Below are 23,185 nucleotides of genomic sequence, written 5' to 3'. Positions count from 1 at the left end.
CTCTATACAAAAGCAGTATCTTAACATAAGAGTATTATCTACTTGGCAATGAAATCGTGCCATTTGCAGCAACGTGGATGGAACTGGAAATGAAATATGCTGAGTGAAATAAGTCAGTCAGAGAAGGACAGATAACATATGTTTTCACTCATATGTGGATCTTGAGAGACTTAACAGAAGACCATGGGGGAAGGGAGGGGGAAAATACAAACAGAGAGGGAGGGAGGCAAGCCACAAGAGACTTTTAAACACAGAGAACAAACTGAAGGTGGATGGGGAGGGACTTGGGGGGAGAGGGGAAATGTGTGATGGGCATTGAGGAGGGCACTTGTTGGGATGAGCACTGGGTGTTGTATGGAAGCCAATTTGATAATTAAATTAAAAAAATTAATGCAAAAAAAAAAAGGAAAAAGAAAAAATAAAATAAGGGTATTAAGGTAGGTAAGGAAAGGAGGTGGAAAAGGTTGGTATTATTTAGCTCGTTCAGAGAGGTTTTCCTTCTGAGACATGACCCCTGTCGGAAGATCTTGTATCTGGTCCCCTTAAGGGAGCGCAGGTAACATCCCGAAGTCACAGCCAAACTTTAAAGCCTTGTGGTAACAGCACTGAGTGACAGGTTCATTTGCAGTAGTTGGAAAATGATGTTTCAAGTTAAGGGGTTTATCACTTATCATATACTGTACTCATCATATACAGCCTTAGACAGAAATGAATAAACTTAGCTTTGAAACAAAGATGCTCCCACAGAAAGAAGGTCAATTTGAACAAAAGAGAGTTTTGAAAACTAATAATTATGAAAATGATACACAATTAGCACTATTAGGCATGTTCAATATCCATTTCACATATGCAAAGAATAAAAAAAAATCCTGATTCTTAAAAAATGATAGAAAGAGTTGTGGGGGGGTGCAGAGCTTTGGTTAAGTTAATTGTGCTTTTTAAAATATAGAATCTTACATTCATCTGATGAAGATTTTTATTATTCCTAGTTGTGCGGCTACTGTTTGTACATATCAAAACAATTAAACTGTGTGGTTATTTTTGGTTTTGTAAAAACATCAGAAATTTGGTGTGATTCTTTTCTAAGATGTGCTGTAGGTCTGACAGTGAAATGTGAAATTGCAATGCTTAAGTTTAGTAGGGAAGACAGATCCGTTAACGGCTGATCGCAGTACAGAAACGGGAATGTCACAAGGTTTGTTTTGGGATTGTTGAAGAAAGCACCTGTAACTTGGGGATAGGGAGTAGGCCTCCTGGAGGAGGTGCCTGGGGCTATCCAGGCAAAAGAGAAAGGGAAAAGAAATCCATTCCAGGCAGATGGGATTACTGGGAGTGTGATATTGCCTGCACTGAACACGTCAGGCAGGGACACAACAAAAGGCAAGGCCAAGGAGGCTGGCAAGGGTCGATCAGAGATGGTTCCTCATGGCATGTGAAGGACCATAGACTGTCCTATAGGACAGTGTCTCAAATGTTCTTAACCATAACCCACAGTAAAAAATGAATTTTTTGTTGCAACACTAAAGCAGAAATGTGATGGAACCAGACTTTCCTATACATGAGGTGCTTTGATATTTTCTATTCTGTTCTTTCCATTCCATTCCATTCCATTCTATTCCATCCATTCTCCTTTTTTTTTTGTCTTTTTAAAAAAATGCTTGTTATTTGTTATTTGTTATAGTTGTTATTCAACTATACTTCAACTTTTAAAAAAGAGCTGGTTACAACCCTCCAAACTCATTTTATGATCACTCAGTGGTTTACAAGCTGAAGCATCAAAGGCACTGCTATGGGTCAAGAGGAGAAAATGAAGGGTTTTAACAAGAGCAAGTGGTGATCCCCAGAACTGTAATGGAGGTGGCTGATCAGTATGGGTGGGGAGGGTGGGTGGGAAGGGAGAAAGAATGGAAGGGAGAAAGGGAGAGGCTATTTTGGTTGCTATCTTGACCATTATTGTTCTAAAAGATATTGACTCAGGGATTTCTCCTGTTAGAAAATGGTGGTGACAAGTGTAATTAACTTGTTTTTTTCAGTTTTTATTTATTAAGTAATCTCTACACCCAATGTGGGGCTCGAACTCATGACCCCAAGATCAAGAGTCACATGCTCTTCTGACTGAGCCAGCCAGAGATGCCCCAAGGGAAATTCACTTTTATTTAGGAAAATGTTCAGTGACTTACTGAGAGATGGTGATGACTGAAAATCAGGGCGGAGAGCCTCAGTTAAGTTGGTTTCGAAGACAATAAAAATAAACACAACTGAATTAATGAATTTGCTCACAGTTGCTTCCTATTTTTTGACATTGTTATTTTACTCTCATCTGTATAAGTATGTCCAAAGATACACACATCTCCCTATCAGAGGATGGCCCCTCTCGATCGTGGTGGCTGTGAGTGCCTGCATTGCTTGCAACAGCCGTGACCACCACCAGATCTAAGCCCCTAAGGTGGGCATGCACAAATCCTGCCCCCCATAGGGATCCTGGCCTTTGCAAGCTGTGGCTACGTCTGGGAATTTCTCTCACCTCTTTGTATCTGCATGACCTTTGGCTTGAATTAGATTCTGTATCTGTGTGCATACCGACCAGCCAGGCTGTGCAATTTGCTTATCTCACCTTTCCAGAAATTATACATACTCTCCTAGGCACATGTTTCTGAGTTGCTTTGATGTTCTAGTGCTCTCAGTTTAAAAAAGGAAAAACAGGCAAACATAGGACTAGCACATTGGTTACTCACTTGCAAGAACAACGTAGCCATACACATTGACACAGGCACCAAGAACAACTGCATTCTTACTGGTGCGAAAGCGAAACAATTAGAATGATTTCAACTTGATTTTAGGTGCACACGCTTACATTAGCAAGTTAAAGCGGCAAAACATGGACAAATCTTTTAAAACTATGAATATCTGAATGTACCAAAATTTTACAAAAATCGCGAGCCAACCGTCCCTCCTTGTTGTAACTTTGTGTCATATGTGTCTGAAATGCATTTACGGGTGGAACGTCCACCGTACCTCGAGGTCCCGCTGCCTGGCTGCTGTGGCTCTGTTCATGTCTTCGGCGTCCCTGACGCGGTCAAGAGCCTGGTCAAGTGATTCCTGGAGGTCTGACAACTTAGCATTGTGGTCATCCAGCTGCTCCAGCACGACAGGAAACAGGGAGCGAGTATCATTGTACAGCCGCTGCCAGTTCTCAGCTTGGTTCAGCACTGGCAAGACATGGACACAGAAACTCAGTCTGGGCTTCTCCTGTCTCCTCTCATTCCATCCAGCATTCAGCAAAGACGCAAACTTGTCAGGCCATGCCTTCCTTAGCAATAGAGACTGAAGCTCTTGTTTGCAAAACTAGCCCCATGTCCTATACTGGAAGAAAGAAATCCTATTTTGTAGGATTGAGAGCCCCTGGATGGCAGTCAGCCAAAAAAAAAAAAAAAGAGTTTGGTTCGTTTTCCCATCGAGATGATGATTTATGTGGAAACTGTGTTGTTATTATACTGTGTTTATTATTACCCAGGTTATTAGTAATTTTACCATATAAAAGGGTTTGAATGACTATAGTTTTACTATTAAAAATAACCCAAATTATCTTGTCTGTTACTGACAAGTGATGTTCACAGCCGCTCATTTTCTGTATTCTCTCCAGGCAAGTGCTTTTAGTTAGCTTCTTTAGGTCAAACCTAAACCATTACTTTGGTAATGAAGAGTTACCGTTGACTTTGTGGTATGAAGGCTGAATGACAAGGATATAGTCTTAAATTCTGTATATGTCTTAATTCTCTGATCAAGGTAGCATGCATTGACTATGTGCCTTAATGCTATTTTCCCTCCAGGGAGTATCAGTCTGTCTCTTGGAGGTCTTGTATTTTCTTTCATCTGTGTGAGAACAAGATTCAAGTTCATAGCTGAGTAAAGAGTGGTTAAAAACGCATCCACGAGGTTGGAAGGTGGCTAAGTGGGGGATGTGGTTGGTTTCATTTCCCCAGGGCAGACTCGTTAAAATTCCCAAACAGGCAAGAAATGTGGAAGCATCCGTCTATGACATTAGATCTCCAGCCTTTCCTGAGTGCTGCCTTCACCCTGACTCAGAAATGGGGCTCGAGGTTCGTCTTGAGTTCTTACTGTTTAAGACTTAATACATTTGCTATGGTAATATGCCTTTACATGAAGAATGTTCCTTTTCTCAAATATTCATAATAATTTGCAGCAGAAGTTGCTAGTATTGATCATAGGAAAATAACCCAGTGCAGGTGTTCTTAACCCTTTTTTGTGCCATGGGACTCTTTGCAATCTAGTGAAAGCTTCAGACCCCCTCTTATAATGTATTTAAAAATGAATAAAGTAAAATACACAGACTTAAAAAGAAGACCAATATATTAAAAAACAAATTGGTACTATAAGAACACATATGCCTCTTCTATTTTGAATTACTGCTAAACTTAATGTTGTGAGATAAGAACAATAGCTAGTATCTGATACCCAAATCCACGGCTTCCCTTGTTGATTGTGTAGATTAAAATGGACACAAATTCTTTGCAACTCTTCCCATCGAGAGTGGAGTCTATTTCCTCACACCCTTAGTCTGGGCTGGTCTGGGCCAGTAGGATAGATATGACATCTTTGAGTTCCACTCTTGCCTTCCTGGAAGGCTCCTGCTAAATGAGTGAGGCTGGGCTGGTCTCCTTGAGGGTAAGACACTATAAGGGGGGGAGGCCCAGCCATCCGCCCCTAAGGGCCAGGACATATGAGTGAGCCCAGCTCATGCTACATGGTGCAGAGATGAGCTGTCCAGGTTGAATTAAGCTCATACTGGAAGCCTATGAAGTCATGAACAAATAAATGGTTATTGTTTTAAAAGAATATGTTTGGGATGAGTTGTTAGTCATTGATAACTGATAGAGTAACCAAGTCATAGGTTCGCTAATGCTACTGTTGTAAGTTGCCTACATTCATCATTAAAGGAAATGTGAAAACTCGGAGGCTGAAAGCCTAAAAGTCATTCACCAGACTTCAGAATGTGAGTGTTGCTGGGCTTGTAGCTTTACTGCCTTCTCAATAAGATTCCTTTTATTGTTGTTCTGAAAACGGGTTCCCCTTAGCTTTTCTTCCCCTGTTTTATGTGTTTCCACCAACTGTTAAGTCCCTATTTCTTCTTCTCAGGAGTTAAAGGTCTATATTCTGTGTGAGATCTCAACTGTTTTTCAAAACCTCGAGGTTGGGCTTGAGTCTAAAACTCTTGGTCATTTAGTTAAGTTGTCCTAAATGATTCCCTGAGGCCATGTACAAGTTCTAAATGTTCCCTTGCGGCTCAATGTCCTCTCTTGGACCCACAAAGGAAGCAAACATGTGCTGTGTGCCAGGAGTTGAATACACCTACGTTCCTGGGCTTCATCTGCCTCCTCGTCCACTAGCTCCCGCTGCATGAGGAATGGTTGACGGCGTCTGATCTCCTCAAGCATCTTCTGGGCCAACACCATCTTCTCAGAGATTTCCTCAGAGCTAAGTTCCTGTTCCTCCCCATAATAGAGCATCTTGTTGCTGATCTCTGAAAGGAAGGACACAGTGAGAAAAGAAAGCAGGGTGGGGTGTCTGGGCATTTTACAGTGATGCCACTGAAAACATGGAGGGAGGGCAAAGGGCAGGGCTGATCCCGAAATGGAAAGAGGGTATCATTCAAAGACTGTTCTGATGTTCATGCTGCAAACACTGGTGGCAGCATTGGAATTCGCCATATATTCCAAGGAGAAGTAAAACTTGAGGAAACGATTCTGCCTCCCCCCATTTGGTGTCTTCAGAATGGGAATGAGATTAATACAAAGCCTTTCCTGACTGCAGCTGTATCTGGTTTCCATGGTAATTCCTGAACGTTACTATGTAAGGCACACAAACCTGGGGTCTTTGATCAACCTTTTGAATAAAATATATAAGTTGGAGAAAATTATCTGAGGTATCTCCTGTCATATGTAGGATGTGTTAGAGGTATTAATTATATTTCAGCCAAAGATCTGACCAAAGCTCTAAATCAAAATAAAAGCATATTGATAGTTGTTCAAATGGGTCTTTCAGATTATTCTACAGACCAGATATAAAGTAGAGGTTTGTTTTAGTGTGATGTGAGTTTTTGTTTATTAATATATATTAATAGTTAATCTATCATCTATCTATCTATTTTTGCAATAGCTATTTGCCTTCTGTAGTATGACTGTTTTTCGAGATTGGGCCATTTTGATTCCATGTCATTTTCACTCCACTTCCATACATAAGTAAGATGTCGGATGGAGAATTTTAGAACCGAAGAGACTGCTGACGCTCAGAGAGATTAGATAAGTTGTCTAAATCCCAGCAGTGCTGAGTTGTTCTCTGATTTTCTCTTCCTACTACATATGATCAGATGAAAGTTATGTAATTGCCACCTTGTCCGCATGACAGGTCTGGGAGGAAGCATTTTATCTTCCTGGCATAAGTGAAATTGTGTGTCTGTGGTTTACTGTGATGTATGCGGCTGGCCAGACAAGACGCGTAAACAAACACTGGTGTCACATAAATCATACCAGATACGGGCTTCTATTTTCTATGGATAATAGCTTGAAGGTCACCAGTAATGTTTTTACAGACCGTTGGGAATAAGGAATGACACGCTATTGATACTGTGTCGCATTCCTGAATTCCAAAGGAAAGGAGATAAATGGGGTAAGGGGTTTTTTAACACTATAAATATTACTGAGAAAGTTACAGGGAAAACCAAGATATGCTAGAAACGAAACTTATGAAGGGATTAAACATTTACTTTTCAAGTGAAATCTATAATATTAACTCTGGAAATAAACTAAACATAGATTTTTTTTTTCCCCTCCCTCAGATCTAACACTTCCAGTGCTGACTCGTTTGGCATTTTGATCCAAATATTACATTTACAATTCTGGCCTGTTTTATTTTAGCCACGTCTGGAATAGATTAGAAAAAGGAAATGCGGACAATGACATTTTTTGCCTTGGTCTTTGGAGACTATTCATACATTATTTTAAAAAATTTTTAATGTTTATTTATTTTTGAGAGAGAGAGAGAGAGAGAGAGCATGAACAGGGAAGGGCAGAGAGAGAGGGAGACACAGAATCTGAAGCAGGCTCCAGGCTCTGAGCTGTCAGCACAGAGCCCCATGCGGGGCTCGAACTCACAGACCGCGAGATCGTGACCTGAGCCAAAGCTGGACGCTCAACCGACTGAGCCACCCAGGTGCCCCTTCATACATTATTTTTAAAAGGTAAACTGATGGCAGTTATTGTTTCCCATTTACACTTTTGTATTTTTTTCATCTTTTCTTATGCTCACAGGGTCAAATAGAGGGCTTAGATTCCTTCCAAATGAAACACGTTAGAATAAAAATTTTATAACAGCAAATGTGAATTATTTTCTCTGAATGGCTTACTAGAATGCTGGCTTTACTTGCTGCCTAGAGGGGCATTTATTTCTTAATTAGATGAGGTCAGCTAATCCAGGCTCAATCCGACTTTTTGAAAAAAATCAATAGTAGCTCTAAAATGTTATAGCAAAAAAATATTTTATTGGTAGGTGCAAAAGCATGAGTCAGTGAGGATGGGAGTGAGGGCTGTTTGAAATGCATGCCATTCATTTTTATTATGTATTGTAGGAAATACAGCAAATGTCTAATCTTGGCTCCATTCATCCCTTTGCCTGGAGTATGTTCCCTATACCTCAGGGTAAAGATATGACCCTCTCACTGTGGGTTCCTTTTCTGCCACTGCGCTTGGTGTTGTCATCTAGCTCTTAATACATAGGATAAAAGATATGGAGGCACAGAAATACTGTATCTTAGCAGACTGTAACCCAAGGAAAGTCTCTATATTTTAGAACAAGTGAGAGCGCCTGTTTTCTGTTGATAAATTGAAGGCTGGCTTTCAATGGGCTATTAAGATGGTTTTCAAAATACTGCCTTCACTTATCAGAAGTTAGCACAAATAAGTAATCCTCTAAGAGGGAAGGTAAAATCTGCCACTGCGTTTTAGGCCGAAGAAATGTCACACGTCCCCTCCAGACTTCTCTTCTGGGGATCAGAGCATGTTGCCTCCCTGGTCCTTGGGAAATGGGATCATCGAGACAGTTTAGGACAGTTTGGATGAGTACAATTTCCTGCCACTGTAAAGGTGATGTTTTTTGCTGCAGATAGTTGAGAAAAACATGACTCCTACTCAAGACTCCATAGCATTCCGTTTCTTGTGGTGGAAAGGTATTCTGGCATTCCACTTTGGTGAAATGCCTGGAAAGGGAATGATTCTATACATTTATTCTTGACAGCTAACAGATAGTAAGTAGGGATAGTACTCAGAAATCCTAGCGAACAAACTGGATGACTATATATGTGGGTGTGTGTGTGTGTGTGTGTGTATATATATATATGTGTGTGTGTGTGTATATATATATATACACACACACACACACACACTATAAATATACTATATACTATAGTATGAATACCATATGCATACACTATAAATCCATACATATTTCCTTATATAGAGCTCTCTAACAAGTTACTGGCACATAGTAAGCACTATCAGTAGCCATTGTTTTTGTTGTAGTTTAACAACACGAATGATTCCTCGACATTAAGCTGCACCAGAAGAGAATATATTTACCTTTAATTTTGTCCCTCATATCATGAGCTTGCTCCACAAGCTGCGTGGCGTGGTTGATGGTATCCATGCTTTCCTTCTGAGCCAGTTCGCCCCTTCTTGAGGCTTGACTTTCCTACAAATAATCCACATAAACACCAGCTTAAATTTATGAGAAGGGAATGTTGTGTATGTGCACATAGCAGTGGGTGGGCATAATGCATTCCATAAACATAAATTTCCTTGGCATGTGGAGCTTCTATAACATATAAAATGGTCCCAGAAATCATGCATGAATGTGATGTGATGACCAGCTTTAGAACTGCAGAATGCTATAAAATCAGCCGTATTCCTACGCCATCAGTCACAGTTGGGTCCAAACCAATCACCTTTCATATGTAATTTACTCTTTGAATTTTTACTGTATCTCAGGATTCCAGACTAGGAAATTACCCGTGTCTGCTGATCAATTTGACATTGTGCTGATAGAAGAGCTTAAAGTTTCAAAGGGGAAATCGTTGAGAAAGTAGGCAGACCTTGAAATGCTTCGTGCGTCTAGGGGCTCCTGGGTGGTCCCACCAGAGCTGACACTGATTTACCACAGAGATTTAAAGGATTATGCTGACTGGGCTCAATGCTGTTTTCGGTGCTGCATTCCAAATTCCCATCAACACTGATGCCACTTGGGTACAAATAACCACTCAGGCAGATCTGGCTCAGAGTGAATTAGACTCTTCCCCGAGAAGCAGACTCCATTCTCTCCACCAGGGAGCTTCTGTTTCAGAGCTCCCATGTAGTAGTTGTGCCCGAATGAAATTCGAACTCAAATGTGGCTTCTGAAAGCGCATGTGGGTGTGTAAGTGTATGTGCATGTTTCTGTGTGTGTCAGGACAGAAGCTGATCTAAGAAATGGTTTAAGGGCAGGACACTGGCCTGTATGCACAGAATTGGGGATGTGTACTGTGTATATCCCTTTGGCATTAGGAAGACTGACTCACGGGTTATATTTAAGGGGGGAAGGAGTTCTCTGATCTGACACTTGGCAGATGCCTATTGGCCTCATCTGGTGCTCTTTCGGCTCAGTTCTATTACAAAGTGCCATCGTGTCTGAGTGGACTGCGTGGTCTGTCCCACTGCACAGGTTCCCCGGGACAGGGAAGGGCCCGTTTCAAACTTTTTTCCTCTCACCCAGTGTTCTAGCCAGAGGGTTGTGCCATGATTTGACCTGAAATGCTTTGGCTTTCTAGGCATAACCAACCCACATAAGTGGCCCTTAGTCAAGGAAGAGAAATGCAGAAGTGGTGTCATAGCAAACGTGTGCCCTGGAGGTTTTTTTTCAAGCAAGTCCGGAATCCCTTCCACGTAAAGCCCCCTATAGAGCAGTAGTGCAACCATCAGACCCTTCCCGAAACAGTGGGCTTTCTGAATGGACACTGCATTCTGAGTCATTGCATTCCTTCCTCCAATGCCTGTCTTCTTCTTGCCTCATTCTAATGCTTTCCAGAAACACAACATCTGTAGTCATTTAAAAATCATATGAAGCAGGGGCGCCTGGGGGGCTTAGCTGGTTGAGCGCCCGATTTTAGCTCAGGCCATGATCTCACAGATCATGGGTTCAAGCCCTGCTTGGGGCCCTGTGCTAACAGTTCAGAGCATGGAGCCTGTTTCGGATTCTGTGTCTCCCTCTCTCTCTGCCCTCCCCCACTCTCACTCTGTCTCTCTGTCTCTCTCAAACATAAATAAACATTAAAAAATTATGATGCAGAAAATAAAATCAATCTTATTCTTGATGTCACGCTTCCTGCTTTTAAAAACTATGGACACAAACCTTGAAAACATCTAGAAATTTTAAAAAAATCTAGTTGATTTTTGATCCAGTTCAAATTATATTTGCAAAACACAACACTTATATCTTTTACTTTGGTTTCATCCTTCAAAGAAAAAGGCCTATTGTAATTACTGTGTTCATTTAACTTATTTCTTGATATGGAAACTTTGAAGTGAAACAATGAAAGGCAGCTGGGGGGGGCGGGGGAGGAAGGTGTGAATACTGCTAAGAAAATTTCTTTCTGACAAACACTAGAGGGCGCTTAGTAACACTATATAAGAAAATAAGTGGTTAAGCAATGTCTGTGACTTTACACAGCAAACTTCCTGGCTATAATAGAAGTCATGCCTTATTGGAAAGATTTATGTTTTTCTGTAACTTTGCTTACGGATGAAAAATAAAAATAACGGTATGGGCACATGGTAAAACCAGCGTACCTTGCTTTAAGAAAAGCCAAAATTAAAAAATTAACTCACAACTATAAACTAGTTGATGGTTTACATTACAAATAGATTAATCATTTACTTACCCCAACAGCAAATTCTCCCTGTACATATTTGGTATAAAAAGTGGCAAAGGGGCACCTGGATGGCTCAGTTGGTGAAGCGTCTGACTTTGGCTCAGGTCATCATCTCACAGTTCGTGAGTTCAAACCCTGCCTTGGGCTGTGTGCCATCAGCACAGAGCCCGCTTCAGATCCTCTGTCTCCCTCTCTTTACCCCTCCCCTGCTTGGGCTCTCTCTCTCCCAAAAATAAATAAACATTAAAAAAAATTTTTTAAGTGACAGGATCTTTTTGATAATACGGTGCATATGAAGGGTAGTGTACCTAGATGACTGATATTTTAAAAATCAACCAGACTAAGTGAAGATGATAATATCTAGGGTGAGAATAGACTTCATTGTTTAAACTGTGACACTTTTGAAAGTGAAAGCGGAACTTCCGGGAATCACTCTGGGAGACAAGCATAAATAAGGACAGTGCTGGACAAAACAGTAGTGGGAATAAAATGGTTCTGAAACGATGCTCCATTTCAGAACCTGTACAGTGATATCTACTTCTGTGGGTTTCCCTACCTCCTGAACATTAACGGCTTCTAAAAACCTTTCCAGACTTGAGTTCCTCTGAGCTACAAACTCAAATCTTTCTCTAACTGCCCTCTGGGCATCCACAGAGAAATGTCCTTAGTAATCTATTCTGTAATTTAATTTTTTGATTGATTGATTGATTGATTTTTACATAAAGATCTCTACATATTTTTATGTAATCTTGGGGGTAGAGATCAAGAGTTGCATGCATGCTTTACGTACTAAGTCAGCCAGCTGCCCCCCTTCTGTAATTTTAGAATAGTCATTTCTCCAAGCCAGAACTTCCCTCATGTCCAATTGGTCACCAAATCATTCTTATTCCGCTTGCCATTCTGGCCTCTCCTCCTGTTCCATACTACCACAGTCTCGGTTGATACCTGTCCACTGCAAATTCTGTTCAAATAAAGGCAAGGTAGCAATCAACCACTCTTTTTTTGAGAGACAAAGAAAGAGAAAGAGGGGTGGGGGTGGAAAGACAGAGGAAGGGGGAGAGAGAGAGAATTTTAAGCAGGCTTCATGCCCAGTCCAGTGCAGAGCCTGACGTGGGGCTTGATCTCATGACTATGAGATCATGACCTGAGCTGAAATCAAGAGTCCGATGCTTAACCGACTGAGCCACTCAGGTGCCCCGCCAACCACTCTAGTCTAGACCTCTGTGGCAATTTTCCAGATTACTGGTGCCCATATCTTCAGCGTCTTCACTCGCCAATCCATCATCCCTACTGTAGAAGAATGTTTCTGAAATTTCAAATCTGATCAGTTCATTGTCCTATGTAAATACTTCAATGTTCTCCAAAGCCCACAGGATGAAGCCTACATGTTCTTGAGCATGGTGGGCAAGGTTCCTCATGACCTGGCCTCTGAGAACTTCATCAGCAGTGTCTCCTGTGCCTTGCCTTACAGCTGGCCTTTCAGTAGGCCAAGGCCAAAGTTTTTCTAGTTGTAGAACACACTATGTTGTTTCACAGCTCCCTGCTTTCCTGGTACTTTTCTCCTGCTTAGGAAGTACTTGATAAACTCCCAGTACTTTTTAAACACATAGGTCAATGCTCATCTTCTCTAAGAAGTGTTCCCTAGCGTATGCCCAGTGAACAAGTTAATTATTTCTTCCTTAGAGTTATCTCTTTAGCCTGTACCATGCCTCTCTTATTGAACGCTATGTTATGATTACTTTGTTTTACATACCTGTTTTCCCTGCTGGCTGTGAGCTCCTGGAGAGCAGGGTTTATGTTATACTATCATGTTCATTTCAGTATCCATAGCACTAGCACAATAGCTTATACACCAGGTGTTAAGTAATGCTTTTGGAATTGAAACATATTTTTATTTTTTGCCCTACCGTTTTGTCAGGATCAGAGACGAGCCCAGGTGCTTTTGATGTATAGAGGTGGCCTACTTTCCTTCCAGCCCTAAAGATCTCTTCGATGACTTGATAAGCGAGGGAGCTTTTGTTGTGGCCAAAGGAGTAGGGAGGATATGGAGGAGATGGGGAAGTAGAGGGGTGGTGCAGCACCTTCCTGAGCCAGCCCTTGGAGACTGGGCTCTGCGACTTGGGGCTCTGCATTGCAACTTCAAGGCCCCGTTGTCAGGGGGCAGCACTGAAACTGAGAGAGGGCCCCCCGCCTCTTCTCCTGCGTGTAGCCTGGCACCACTCAGACTTCGAGCATGGTGCCTGGGGAACATGGGAAAGTAGAATCTTGACTTAGTCTTTGGCACTTTCTTACAGACATGACAAGCCAGTGGTAGAAGGGAGGTCGTTTTGAGCACCGACTATTTGAGAATACAAAATGCCTGGGCATCCTTTAGGGGATTCCCAGAAGTAAGGGAGTAGGAAAGGGCTGTAGACTTTTTCAAAAGAGGGCTAGGACGAAACCAGTTAACTTAGGTTAATGTAAACTGTGAGATTTGGGGCTCATGAGGTTTACGTGACAATTTGCAAACGGAGGTATTTTCAAGTTCAAGAGGCAACATTACTGTGATTAAAAAAAAAAAATCATTGTGGGAATGAACCCACAGTGAAATCCTTCAATTAGTTAATTAATTAATTAATTTCCTTTTAAAGTTTATTTATTTATTTTGAGAGAGGCAGAGACAGCGTGAACAGGGGAGGGGCAGAGACAGAGACAGAGAAAGAATCCTAAGCAGGCTCTGTGCCACAAGCTGTGGAGTCTGATGCAAAGCTCAAACCCATGAGGAGTGAGTGAGATCATCACCTGAGCTGAAATCAAGAGTCGAATGCTTAACTGACTGAGCCACCCAGGCGTCCCTATCCTTCGCTCTCTTTAAAGGTAAATATTAGTTACTTATTTGGTAGAAGTCTTTCTAAGGCAACCTTTTCTTAAATCCTTCTAAGAATCAATCATGGGCTTTTCTGGACTAAAGGATTGAAGGATGCTTGAGAAGTCATTAAGACCAGCTCTGGGCATTCGTTTGGAAATCTTTCAGCAGTCTCTTACACCATCAGGACTGTTGTCATAGTTAGAAGGACCTTATTTTCAATAAGAGTTCTTGGAAATACCTGAAAGTTTCAGTAGCTTTTTCATCAACCTTTTGCTTTGGTGGTCTCTTCTTGGTGCCCAGGAGCCTTTTCTACTGTGATATCACTTAAAAAAAATTTTTTTTAATGTTTTTATCTATTTTTGAAGGAGAGAGAGATAGAGCATGAGTGGGGGAAGAGCAGAGAGAGAGGGAGACACAGAATTCGAAGCGGGCTCCAGGCTCTGAGGTGTCAGCACAGAGCCCGAAGTCGGGCTTGAACTCACGAACTATGAGATCATGACCTGCGCTGAAGTCAGACACTTAACCAACTGAGCCACCCAGGCGCCCCTCTACTGTGGTATCACTTGAAAGCTCGTGCTATTTTCTCCCCATGAATGTCTGCATTTAGGTTATATTGGAAGTGGAAAATTTGTACAACAAAAGGATCAGTCAGTCCATGTCTGAGCTGTGAGAGGAACTAATCTTGGGGAAAATATTTTCACAAGAATTGAGACACTGGGCAAATTCCAACCATGACACCAGAAATGAAAAAGCAGTGAGTTTTTCACAAAGATTTCTTTCCTAGTATTTCCTTTGAAACTTAAGAGATCTCACTGCTTCCTACATATGCTCATGCTTGGATTTTAATATGCACAATGCATGGGACTGAGGGACCCAAGTTTCATATACATTTCGAAGTAGCTGTATCTTCCAAAGATCCAATTAGAACAACTCATGTTTTTAGAAGCCTAATCTCGTAAAAGTTTATGAGGTCCAACATCAAAAGAGATGGCCAGAGTTAATTTTAACCTTTATTTTTGTAGAAAATAAGAATTATTTTTCAAAGAGATCTTCAATGTCAAACACCCATGTCTAAAAGTTGAAATCCGAGTACATTGGACAGCCCTGGTAGAGCATAATCAGGGGAAAAATGTGTCAAACATTTTAATACGTAAAATATGGCACCTGGTGGCTTAGTTATATTTTTCCTTATTAGTACAGATGATGGATATTTTTCCATTAGGCTCCTGGGGAGTGTATTTAATAGTCTTTCATGTTAACTCTGTTCTTCCTGTTTTCATGTTTTTCTTGTTCATTTGTGAGAGCTTTCACAAGTCATATTTCCCTCAATGTTTTTCTTAGTCTGGTTGAATTCTTAGTTTATTTATTGTTTCACTGGGTATTTGAAATTTTATCTTGTCAACTCTATTACCTTTTTTAAATTATAATTCTTCATGCTATATTTAAATGTACTGTTATTTCCTTTCAAGGTTTAACAATGATTTCATTTTGCTTTCTTATGGATTTGAGATTTAAACTCAACTCTTAATCTGTCTGGAATTTATTTTAGTATATGTTATAAAGTGAAAGTTGAAGGTGATTATTTTTCCTGTCTAACTGCAAAATTGCTTTCTCAGCATGGTTCTTCTTTCCTTTTATTACTTAATGGATCCTTTAGCAAACATTTAAATTTCATATTCTATATAATAAAGTTTATTTCTGGGCTCTCTACAGCTCTTAGCCATAAAATGTTAAGGCAAACAGCTGACCAACCATCCTAATTGAAACATCTATCAACCATATTAACCAGCAACAAATACAATGGAAGTTCCCCGTAAACATAGTTTTTCAAGGAAAGTCATCAAAACGAGAAGAGACTGTAGAGACCAAGTATATTAACTTTCTCCACAGATCTTGCCTTGATTTATTTTAAGGCACATGGGTCACTGCATTTTTCCTTCATTGTGTTAAGCTTCAGTCGTTTGTGACTAGCCAGGCTCACGCCGGCTAAATCCTTTCTCTGAAGGCACTCCCAGACACTGAATACCTACCCTTTCCGCTAATTCCTCCACATCAGACAGAAGGCTTTTCATTGTGTTCTCAGCATTGTTGATTTGTATCTTTCTTAGGACATACTGGTTTTCTCTTTCTGACAATTTTGTCTGTGGAAAAGAAAAATGTTTTAAAAAAAAAATCAGTAGATGTGCATACCAGGCTTTTAAACATATACATACAACGCTTTCAGTGTAAGGGGACTCAGAGTAGAATGTGAGCTTCTGTTACCAAGATCGTGGGGTCTGAAGGCTGCTGCCACCTCGTATGAAGGTTGGGGTCTGCACAAGGGTTCCCATGGTCTTCAGAGCTGAAGTTCTACGAGCTCTGCTCACTGGGCCGGAGACCCTGAACCAGGCTGTGCCGGCCATGAAGAAAGGGCATCTTTTTCTAATTTCACAAAAGTACCGTATAGACTGGTGGAGGCCCAGCGTGTGTGATCTTTAAAATTTCCATTTTGGCAGACCTTGGAGGAAATGATCAAGCCATAAGGATCAATGTAATGTAAAATGGAGTTTGGAAATTCTCTTTCTTCTTTTTAGTGCAAGGAGAGGGATTCTCTTTATTTTGGACCACTTTCCCTTTCTCTCCCATTTTTGTGGAGTTTGGTCCAATGTAGCTTTCCTTGGACTACTTTGGAGAAAGCCTTTCGATCCTGGCACAGGCGTCCCGTCCTGTCCGTTATCATCATACCTATCTTGATGTTGTGCTGTTGAGGAAAGAGAGTTCAGGCGGTATCATGAGGCCTGTGTCTGGGTGACTCCTCGGAGAAGTACTGCCTGCATGTGTCCAAACAGATGAGTTTGGACAGGAACGATTGCTAAGTTTGGAATAGGATGCTCACTAAGAGTCCATCCAGCTCTACAATGTTGTGATTTTTGGTTTGCTCTACAGTTTGCATATTTGGCCAATTGCTGTGGATGCCATCTATTTGCACCTCTAAAAAGTAGAGTGATGAGCACTTTCTTTTTTTTTTTTTTTTGTAGTGATGAAATAATTTTATTTTATTTTATTTTTTTTTAATTTTTAATTTTTTATTTTTTAATATATGAAATTTACTGTCAAATTGGTTTCCATACACCACCCAGTGTGATGAGCACTTTCTATGGTGCTCTACTCTACATATATCGCTTGCTGAATTCTCGCAACAACCCATAAGATGGGCGTGATAATTATCCTCAGTTGAGAAAACTGGAGAACTAAGAGGTTAAAATAACTTGCCCAAGGTCACGTAACTAGTAAGGGTGAGAGCTGGGATTTGAATGCAACCAATCTGGTTTCAAAGTTTATGCTCTTAATCATTATGCTAAGTTGACAAACAGTAAAAATGTGTGCTGGCATTAATTCTATTCTTCTTTCGGTTAATTATCATTGTTTCAAAAAACGTCTGTTGGTTGTGATAGAAGCCAATGATTTAGAAGGGAAAAATACCTCTTGAAGTTTAGCTGTATAAGCACTGTTATAATCTACTGTTTTTGACTGTTGTCAGCCTTTAACTGTTTATCAGATATTAACCACTGGACCTATGAGGAGAGCCAGGGCGTGTATGTCTGTGTGCTCCAGTGTGTGTGTGAGTGTGGGAAAATGAGAGAGACTGTGTGTCTGTAAGAAGGAAAGGTAAGGGTGGGAGGGAGAGAGCAGGAGAGAGGTTTCTAGAGAAACTCCCCAAAACATGGCAAATTGAGGCTAAGGTAACGGTAAGTTTGTGGGAAGGACCTGAACGATCAATGTACAGCTTACCAAAGAAGTAAGAGTGTTTTCCTTCCCTCAATAGTTTGGTAGATAGATACTCCTTGTTTTAGTTATTTTATTTAACACCTTAACTTCTTTTATAGATGGCAGTCTTTGGTTTAGGTTGAAGTTCATGGTTATAATCAACGTTTCATAATTTCCTAATCTAACAATCCATCTGTAATAACAGCCATGGGACTCAGATGATAGAGGAGATAGGAGTTCTAGGACAGATCGTGCAAAGCCAGCATGAGATACAGCTGAAGGTACAACATGGCTGCATACTTTGAGGAGGTAGATGGTGGAGTTGAGTTCATTCACGTGCCTATGAGCAGCGGCTCCGGATGATACGCTCAACAGACCCGATTTGCTTTCTTCAATAGAGAGTGCCGCTAACCGAAGGTCATCGATCAGATCCCAGATGCACTTATCACAGCCTGGAGATAAAATGGACGTGTTATTTCTTTAAAACTGAAAGTCAGCCAGGAAGCATGTGCGCTAGTAGATCATTATGTGTACTTCCTCTGTTAATATTATTATTATTATTTTAATCTGAAATTTATTGTCAAATTGGTTTCCATACAACACCCAATATTATTTTTATCTTAGGGGTGCCTGGGTGGCTCAGTCGGTTGGGCGTCCGACTTCGGCTCAGGCCATGATCTCACGGTCCGTGGGTTCAAGCCCCGCGGTGGGCTCTCTGTGCTGACAGCTCGGAGCCTGGAGCCTGCTTTGGATTCTCTGTCTCCCTCTCTCTGTGCCCCTCCCCTGCTTGTGCTCTGTCTCTCTCTGTCTCAAAAAATAAATAAACAAATAAATAGATATTATTTTTATCTTTGTGCCCTGAGGAGCTGTTCTGGGTCACAGAACCAGTCCTTACACTCGAAGCAGACGAGAGTCTAAGATGACTCAAACTGTGCATCAGGCACGATCCCCACTTAAAACAACAAAACAACACATGCGACAGGGAAGGAGGCTAATCTGGACTCTCTAACCGCTGAACTGAAAGAAAGGAAGCTTAAAAGGGCAAGACATTTGCAAGATGAGTGGGTAAGGAGAAGCACTCCCTCCACTTTTGCTTAGTGGTGGGACAGCCCTCTGAGATGGCTCTCTTCCTATCAGGCTTTGGGCTTCTGCTTAGTGCCCACCGGTGAAGACGCCGCAGTTTCTGCTCCTTGCAGTTGGAATTGGGAGTTCCTCCCACTGCGTCGTCACCCCCGGAGGCCCAGCGCCCCCTTGTGGCACACTCAGAAGGACAGCCGACCATGGTTGGAAACCTGTCTTGACCTCATTTTGAAACTTTTCTGTTCCCAATTATCTTTCCCCCAGATTGTCCCCTTTTCTAAGGAGCCAATAAATGAAGACTAAAGGGTTAATAGTTGTTAATGTGTTAATTTGTTATTTGAAGTTTAACATGATCTTACTGATAGGCTATCTTACAGGAATAACTCCCCAGCCAGCCATGAGGCAGCTGGGCAGCCATTTTGATCAAAGGCTTTCTAAGGCAAAGCTTCTTTAAATCATTCTAAGAATCAGTTTTTCTAGACTAAGCGCTTGAAGGATGGTTGAGAAGTCATTAAGACCATCTCTGGGCATTTGTTTTGAAGTGTTTCAGCAGGTTCCTGCACCATGAGGACTGCTGATTTGAATGAAAGTAATGACAGAGAAATCCAGGAAAGTAAGATGACAGTTCCATTCTATAAGATGGGAATATTTTATTTCTGGTGCCACTTCAGTTTTGGAGTGATTTGGGAAAAGCCACTCGAATCTCTTAGTGTCTTGGTTTCCCTAGTGTCGTAAAGCATTGTCTACCTCACTATCTGAGGACTTGAAGAGATAATATAGAAAAGGGAGCCAAAATGAACTCGGTCACTGGGAATTGTGTTTCTGCCTGTGTTTCTGCTTGTGTTTCTGTTCTGTGAATTGTCTGCCTTTACCACTGGGTAAGATGTTGAATTTAAGGGCTTCATAAAATAAGTTTTCTAAAACAGAGCTGCTTAAATGTAAGTCACCCATTTGCCAATTGGAATCAAGCAGAGCGTTGAGTATCTTTCGCTCAGGGTTTATTCGGTGGAGGCACAGACAGGGTTAAAGCCAGGAGTGGGACTTAGGCAGTTTCTAGAGAGGCTATTGCATAGCTTTTCCTAATCCTACACCTGCAGCACATTAGAGAGAGTGGGGTTAGTCAATCATGTACTGTTATTTTTACTTATGGTTGGGCAGTCCATGCCTGTAGGGGGTTCAAAACCTTCTTCCAAGCACTCTCCGGTTACGCTGTCACATGGGCCTCCCCCACAATTGCACACTGTGGGAAACAAAAACAAGAGGTTAGGGCTTCGTTTCTTAAAATGCTTAAAATATGGCAATGTTTTCCTGGTTTCTAGAAATAGTGGCTATCAGTATACAGTTCTTCCAAAGGGAAGTAATTATATTCTTCCTTACCACCATGTAGAATCCATGAACTAGAGATTATTCCCCTCACCCGGTAAAGCCCAGCCTGGTGAGATTTTCAAAGGTGGCCCTGGGGCAAAAGTAAATCTGAATTTTCTAGGACTCTTTTCCCCACTTTCTGGGATGCTGACATGACTGTGCAATTGCTTCAGTCCAAAAAGATCCTGGTAAATTTCACAAAGTACAAAACGATCCTGGAACCCATCATTCAGCTGGAATCTGAGAGCCCTCCTTTCATCGCAGACTGATTCTCCAGTTTAATCCAACTCCAGGGTTGATCATTGCCAGGTGTGAGGGAGGAGCAGCCCAGAGGGAGGGAGGGAGGAGGCTCAAGAGCGATTCTTGGCTCCCACAGTGCTTGACCCTTGGCAAGTCTGACTCCAAACCTCCATCAGTGGGATGGCTAGGAATAATGTCGTGGAAAGAATTAGGAGCATATTTACATGAATTTAGAAGACCTGAGAGCCCACTATTAATCTACTGATGATTTTCAAAAACGCCTTTTGGAAAAAAACAAAAGCAAAACCCTAATCTCATCAGGCTGTTCATTTTCCACTGAGTTGCTCAGTAGGAATCAATTTGTAATATTTGAAAAGGATTTCCTAAGCTATCTATGCTGGCAATAAGCTGGAATAGTGTTGTAAATTCTCCCCCACCTCTTAACTGTCTTTACAGAATAATCATAAAAAATTAGCTTCAAGGGGGAACATGCATTTATTACATTTCAGCTGTTTAATGTTCCACAAAATGTAGATTTGTTAAACAATTCAGCAAGATCATGCTTTGTTGCTTCTAACATCACCATCTTTTCTAAGAGTGATCTGCATCTATGTAGTTTAACAGAAGTCTGAAAAAATCTTTTGAGAATCAGAACATCAATGTCTAAGGCTTGGATTTTGCCAACATCCTTTCTGATGCCTGCTTTCTCTCTTTAGTCTGACTGGACACAGAACTCCTCTCTTGCTTCTGTCATTTCTGGTTTCATGCCTCTGTGCACCTCGCTTTCTTATAGACACGTTTACTTTTACTGTGAGTGCTGCAGATCATATGTGTCTTCTTCTCAACTTTAGACTTTTCTTAAAATCTTTGCAGGTGGGAATCTGTTTCGGTAAGGGGATTCTAGAAGAAGCACGCCACAAGAGCACAAGGCCTGTGCCTCGCCCTCTTTCCTCTCAAAGTCACAGAGTAAGAAATACTCACTCTCAACCTTCCTTTGTTCCTAAAGGAAGTCAATTCACTTTTATTTCTGAAGAGTTTCACTCTATGCAGCAAATTGATTAGAGAAATCATGAACGAAATTTGTGCATTTCAGTCTAACTGCAGTTTAAGCAGGAAGATTTCTTATACTATATCTGCAATATTTACTCTGACAATTTGAGGAACTTGGGGGATGACTAAACTGTACCCTTGGCTTGCTAATCTGTTTCACTAAGAAGTCAGTTTTACTTCTTAAAGCTATGTCCAGCTTCCAGAATAAGAAAACTGATGTAAATCTTGTAACTTTTCATTCAGAATTCTGGTGATAGGTAATCCATGAAAGTCTGGCTTACTCCTTTGATAAAAATTGGAAGAATATAAGGCAAAAGTTCACTTGTGTGAGTGTCTCATGGTTTAATCTACCCATGAGCTAAGGTACACCAGTAGCCTTGATAATATCTACCCTGGTGAGTATGGGATGCACATTCCTAAGAGTGCACAGTGTCCTGGAAAAGTGACAGTGGGACACTTGCAATATTTTCCCAACATCGATCCATCTGAATTCGGTGTATGTGCTGTACCTGCGCAGTTCTTGGCGACCCTGGCATCCCCATAGTAGCCAGGGGCACAGCGTTCACACTTGAATCCCGTGGTGTTGCGTAGGCAATTCCTACACTGGCCGGTGACCTCGTCACAATCTTCAAAGATCAGGTTGGGATCTGAATTTCCACTGCAGTCACATTTCTTACAGGTGCTTCCAATCAGCAAGGGGTTTCCATAGTAACCCGGGGCACATCTAGAGGAGAAATCACAGGTTAAAAATTTAGCAGCCATAGTTTTTCTTGTCTTTTATCTTCTTTCCTACCTAGAAGACAGTGTAGTGAATATATGTGGATTGCTCGCCTGGAATTCATTCCCTTTATCGCAGCTTCTTAATAGGACCAGACTTTGTTTTTAAGGAACCATTCTTCTCTTCCCTATTGGATTGAAGCCCATTTAGTATAATCAGACCCCCAGATGCAGGAATGTCCAGATATGATCAGTGTGTGGGCATTTTTCGTCACCCTAATGATTGGGGTGCATGGCTGGTATATGACCGAATGGTATAAGATATGCTAAATGTACTGCAAGAGATGTACCACTGGGGCACAGCTAAGAATTATCCTGGCCAAAATGTTAATAATACCTTTATTGAGAAACACTGGTATAAATCACCATCTGCCTTGCCATAACGAATTGTTCGGATAACCTAAACCTGAGCCAGTTAGTGCCTGGCATTGTGTTGGCCAAGACAAGTTGGCTCAGGAGTGATCTAGTCGGAGTATTACAGCTCAGGGCTTTTAGCTGAGGGTTGTGGGAAGGCATTCTCTCTATCCACAGGTGAACATAGAGGCAGGTAGCACTCAGCTGGCAGCCATCTTGTGATGGCAGGAAGGCAATGTGAAGATAAAGCAGAGAGCAGGGCTGAGAGTACCACACATAAATGAAATTGGAGCCCAGATGGCCATTTTTGTGGGCATTTTAGGTATGTAAGCCTATAGAGACCAGGCACCTAACTGCATTCGTTGTGAGGGCAGAGCTAGTGCCTATGGTCATGCCAGCGGGGCCCTTAAGGACAGACCCCAGCTCAGTTGGAGAGTAGAGACCAAAATCCATCTAGCCTTTGCTGGCCTTGCCAAGCTGTGCCCTCTGGGCGGAGCTGCTTCTACTCAGAAGAAGAAATGCCTTCTCTACTTTTCCCAAAAGTGCCTCACGGGCCAGCAGAGGAGGCCCTGCTTGTGAGTAGTGGGACTGCAGGCTCCATCCAAGGGGTAGCTGCTACTCAGCTCCTGTCAGCTGTTTCTAGATTGTAGCCTTGAGGGAACTGTGTTGCTAGATCTTTCTATTTTTAAAGAGAAAAGCTGAAGTGTGGATTTTTACGTGAACATACAATTTTGAAAGTTTGGCTCAAA

The 23,185-nt window shown here is 41.5% G+C and overlaps 1 protein-coding gene across 2 annotated transcripts in view; it reads right to left on the bottom strand.

Annotated features, from left to right (window-relative positions):
* The window catches only part of LAMA4 (laminin subunit alpha 4), a 143,647-nt gene that overhangs the window by 60,680 nt on the left and 59,782 nt on the right, over window positions 1-23,185 (bottom strand). Inside the window, exons 5-11 of one of the 2 annotated variants that reach the window (XM_053904556.1) lie at window positions 21,815-22,029; window positions 19,795-19,890; window positions 17,871-18,022; window positions 15,854-15,964; window positions 8,652-8,763; window positions 5,375-5,542; window positions 3,016-3,209 (exon numbers count right to left, since the gene is read on the bottom strand). In XM_053904556.1, coding sequence (XP_053760531.1) covers window positions 3,016-3,209; window positions 5,375-5,542; window positions 8,652-8,763; window positions 15,854-15,964; window positions 17,871-18,022; window positions 19,795-19,890; window positions 21,815-22,029 — 1,048 coding nt within the window. The remainder of the gene's footprint in view (window positions 1-3,015; window positions 3,210-5,374; window positions 5,543-8,651; window positions 8,764-15,853; window positions 15,965-17,870; window positions 18,023-19,794; window positions 19,891-21,814; window positions 22,030-23,185) is intronic. The other variant, XM_053904557.1, reaches the window with a different exon arrangement.

This window comes from Panthera pardus, unplaced genomic scaffold (genome assembly GCF_024362965.1).
Source record: "Panthera pardus isolate Hobbes unplaced genomic scaffold, ASM2436296v1 HiC_scaffold_17, whole genome shotgun sequence".
NCBI classification, from domain to species: Eukaryota; Metazoa; Chordata; class Mammalia; order Carnivora; family Felidae; genus Panthera; species Panthera pardus.
Note: the sequence above shows the minus strand (reverse complement) of the source record. Positions and strands in the feature narration are given on the sequence as shown.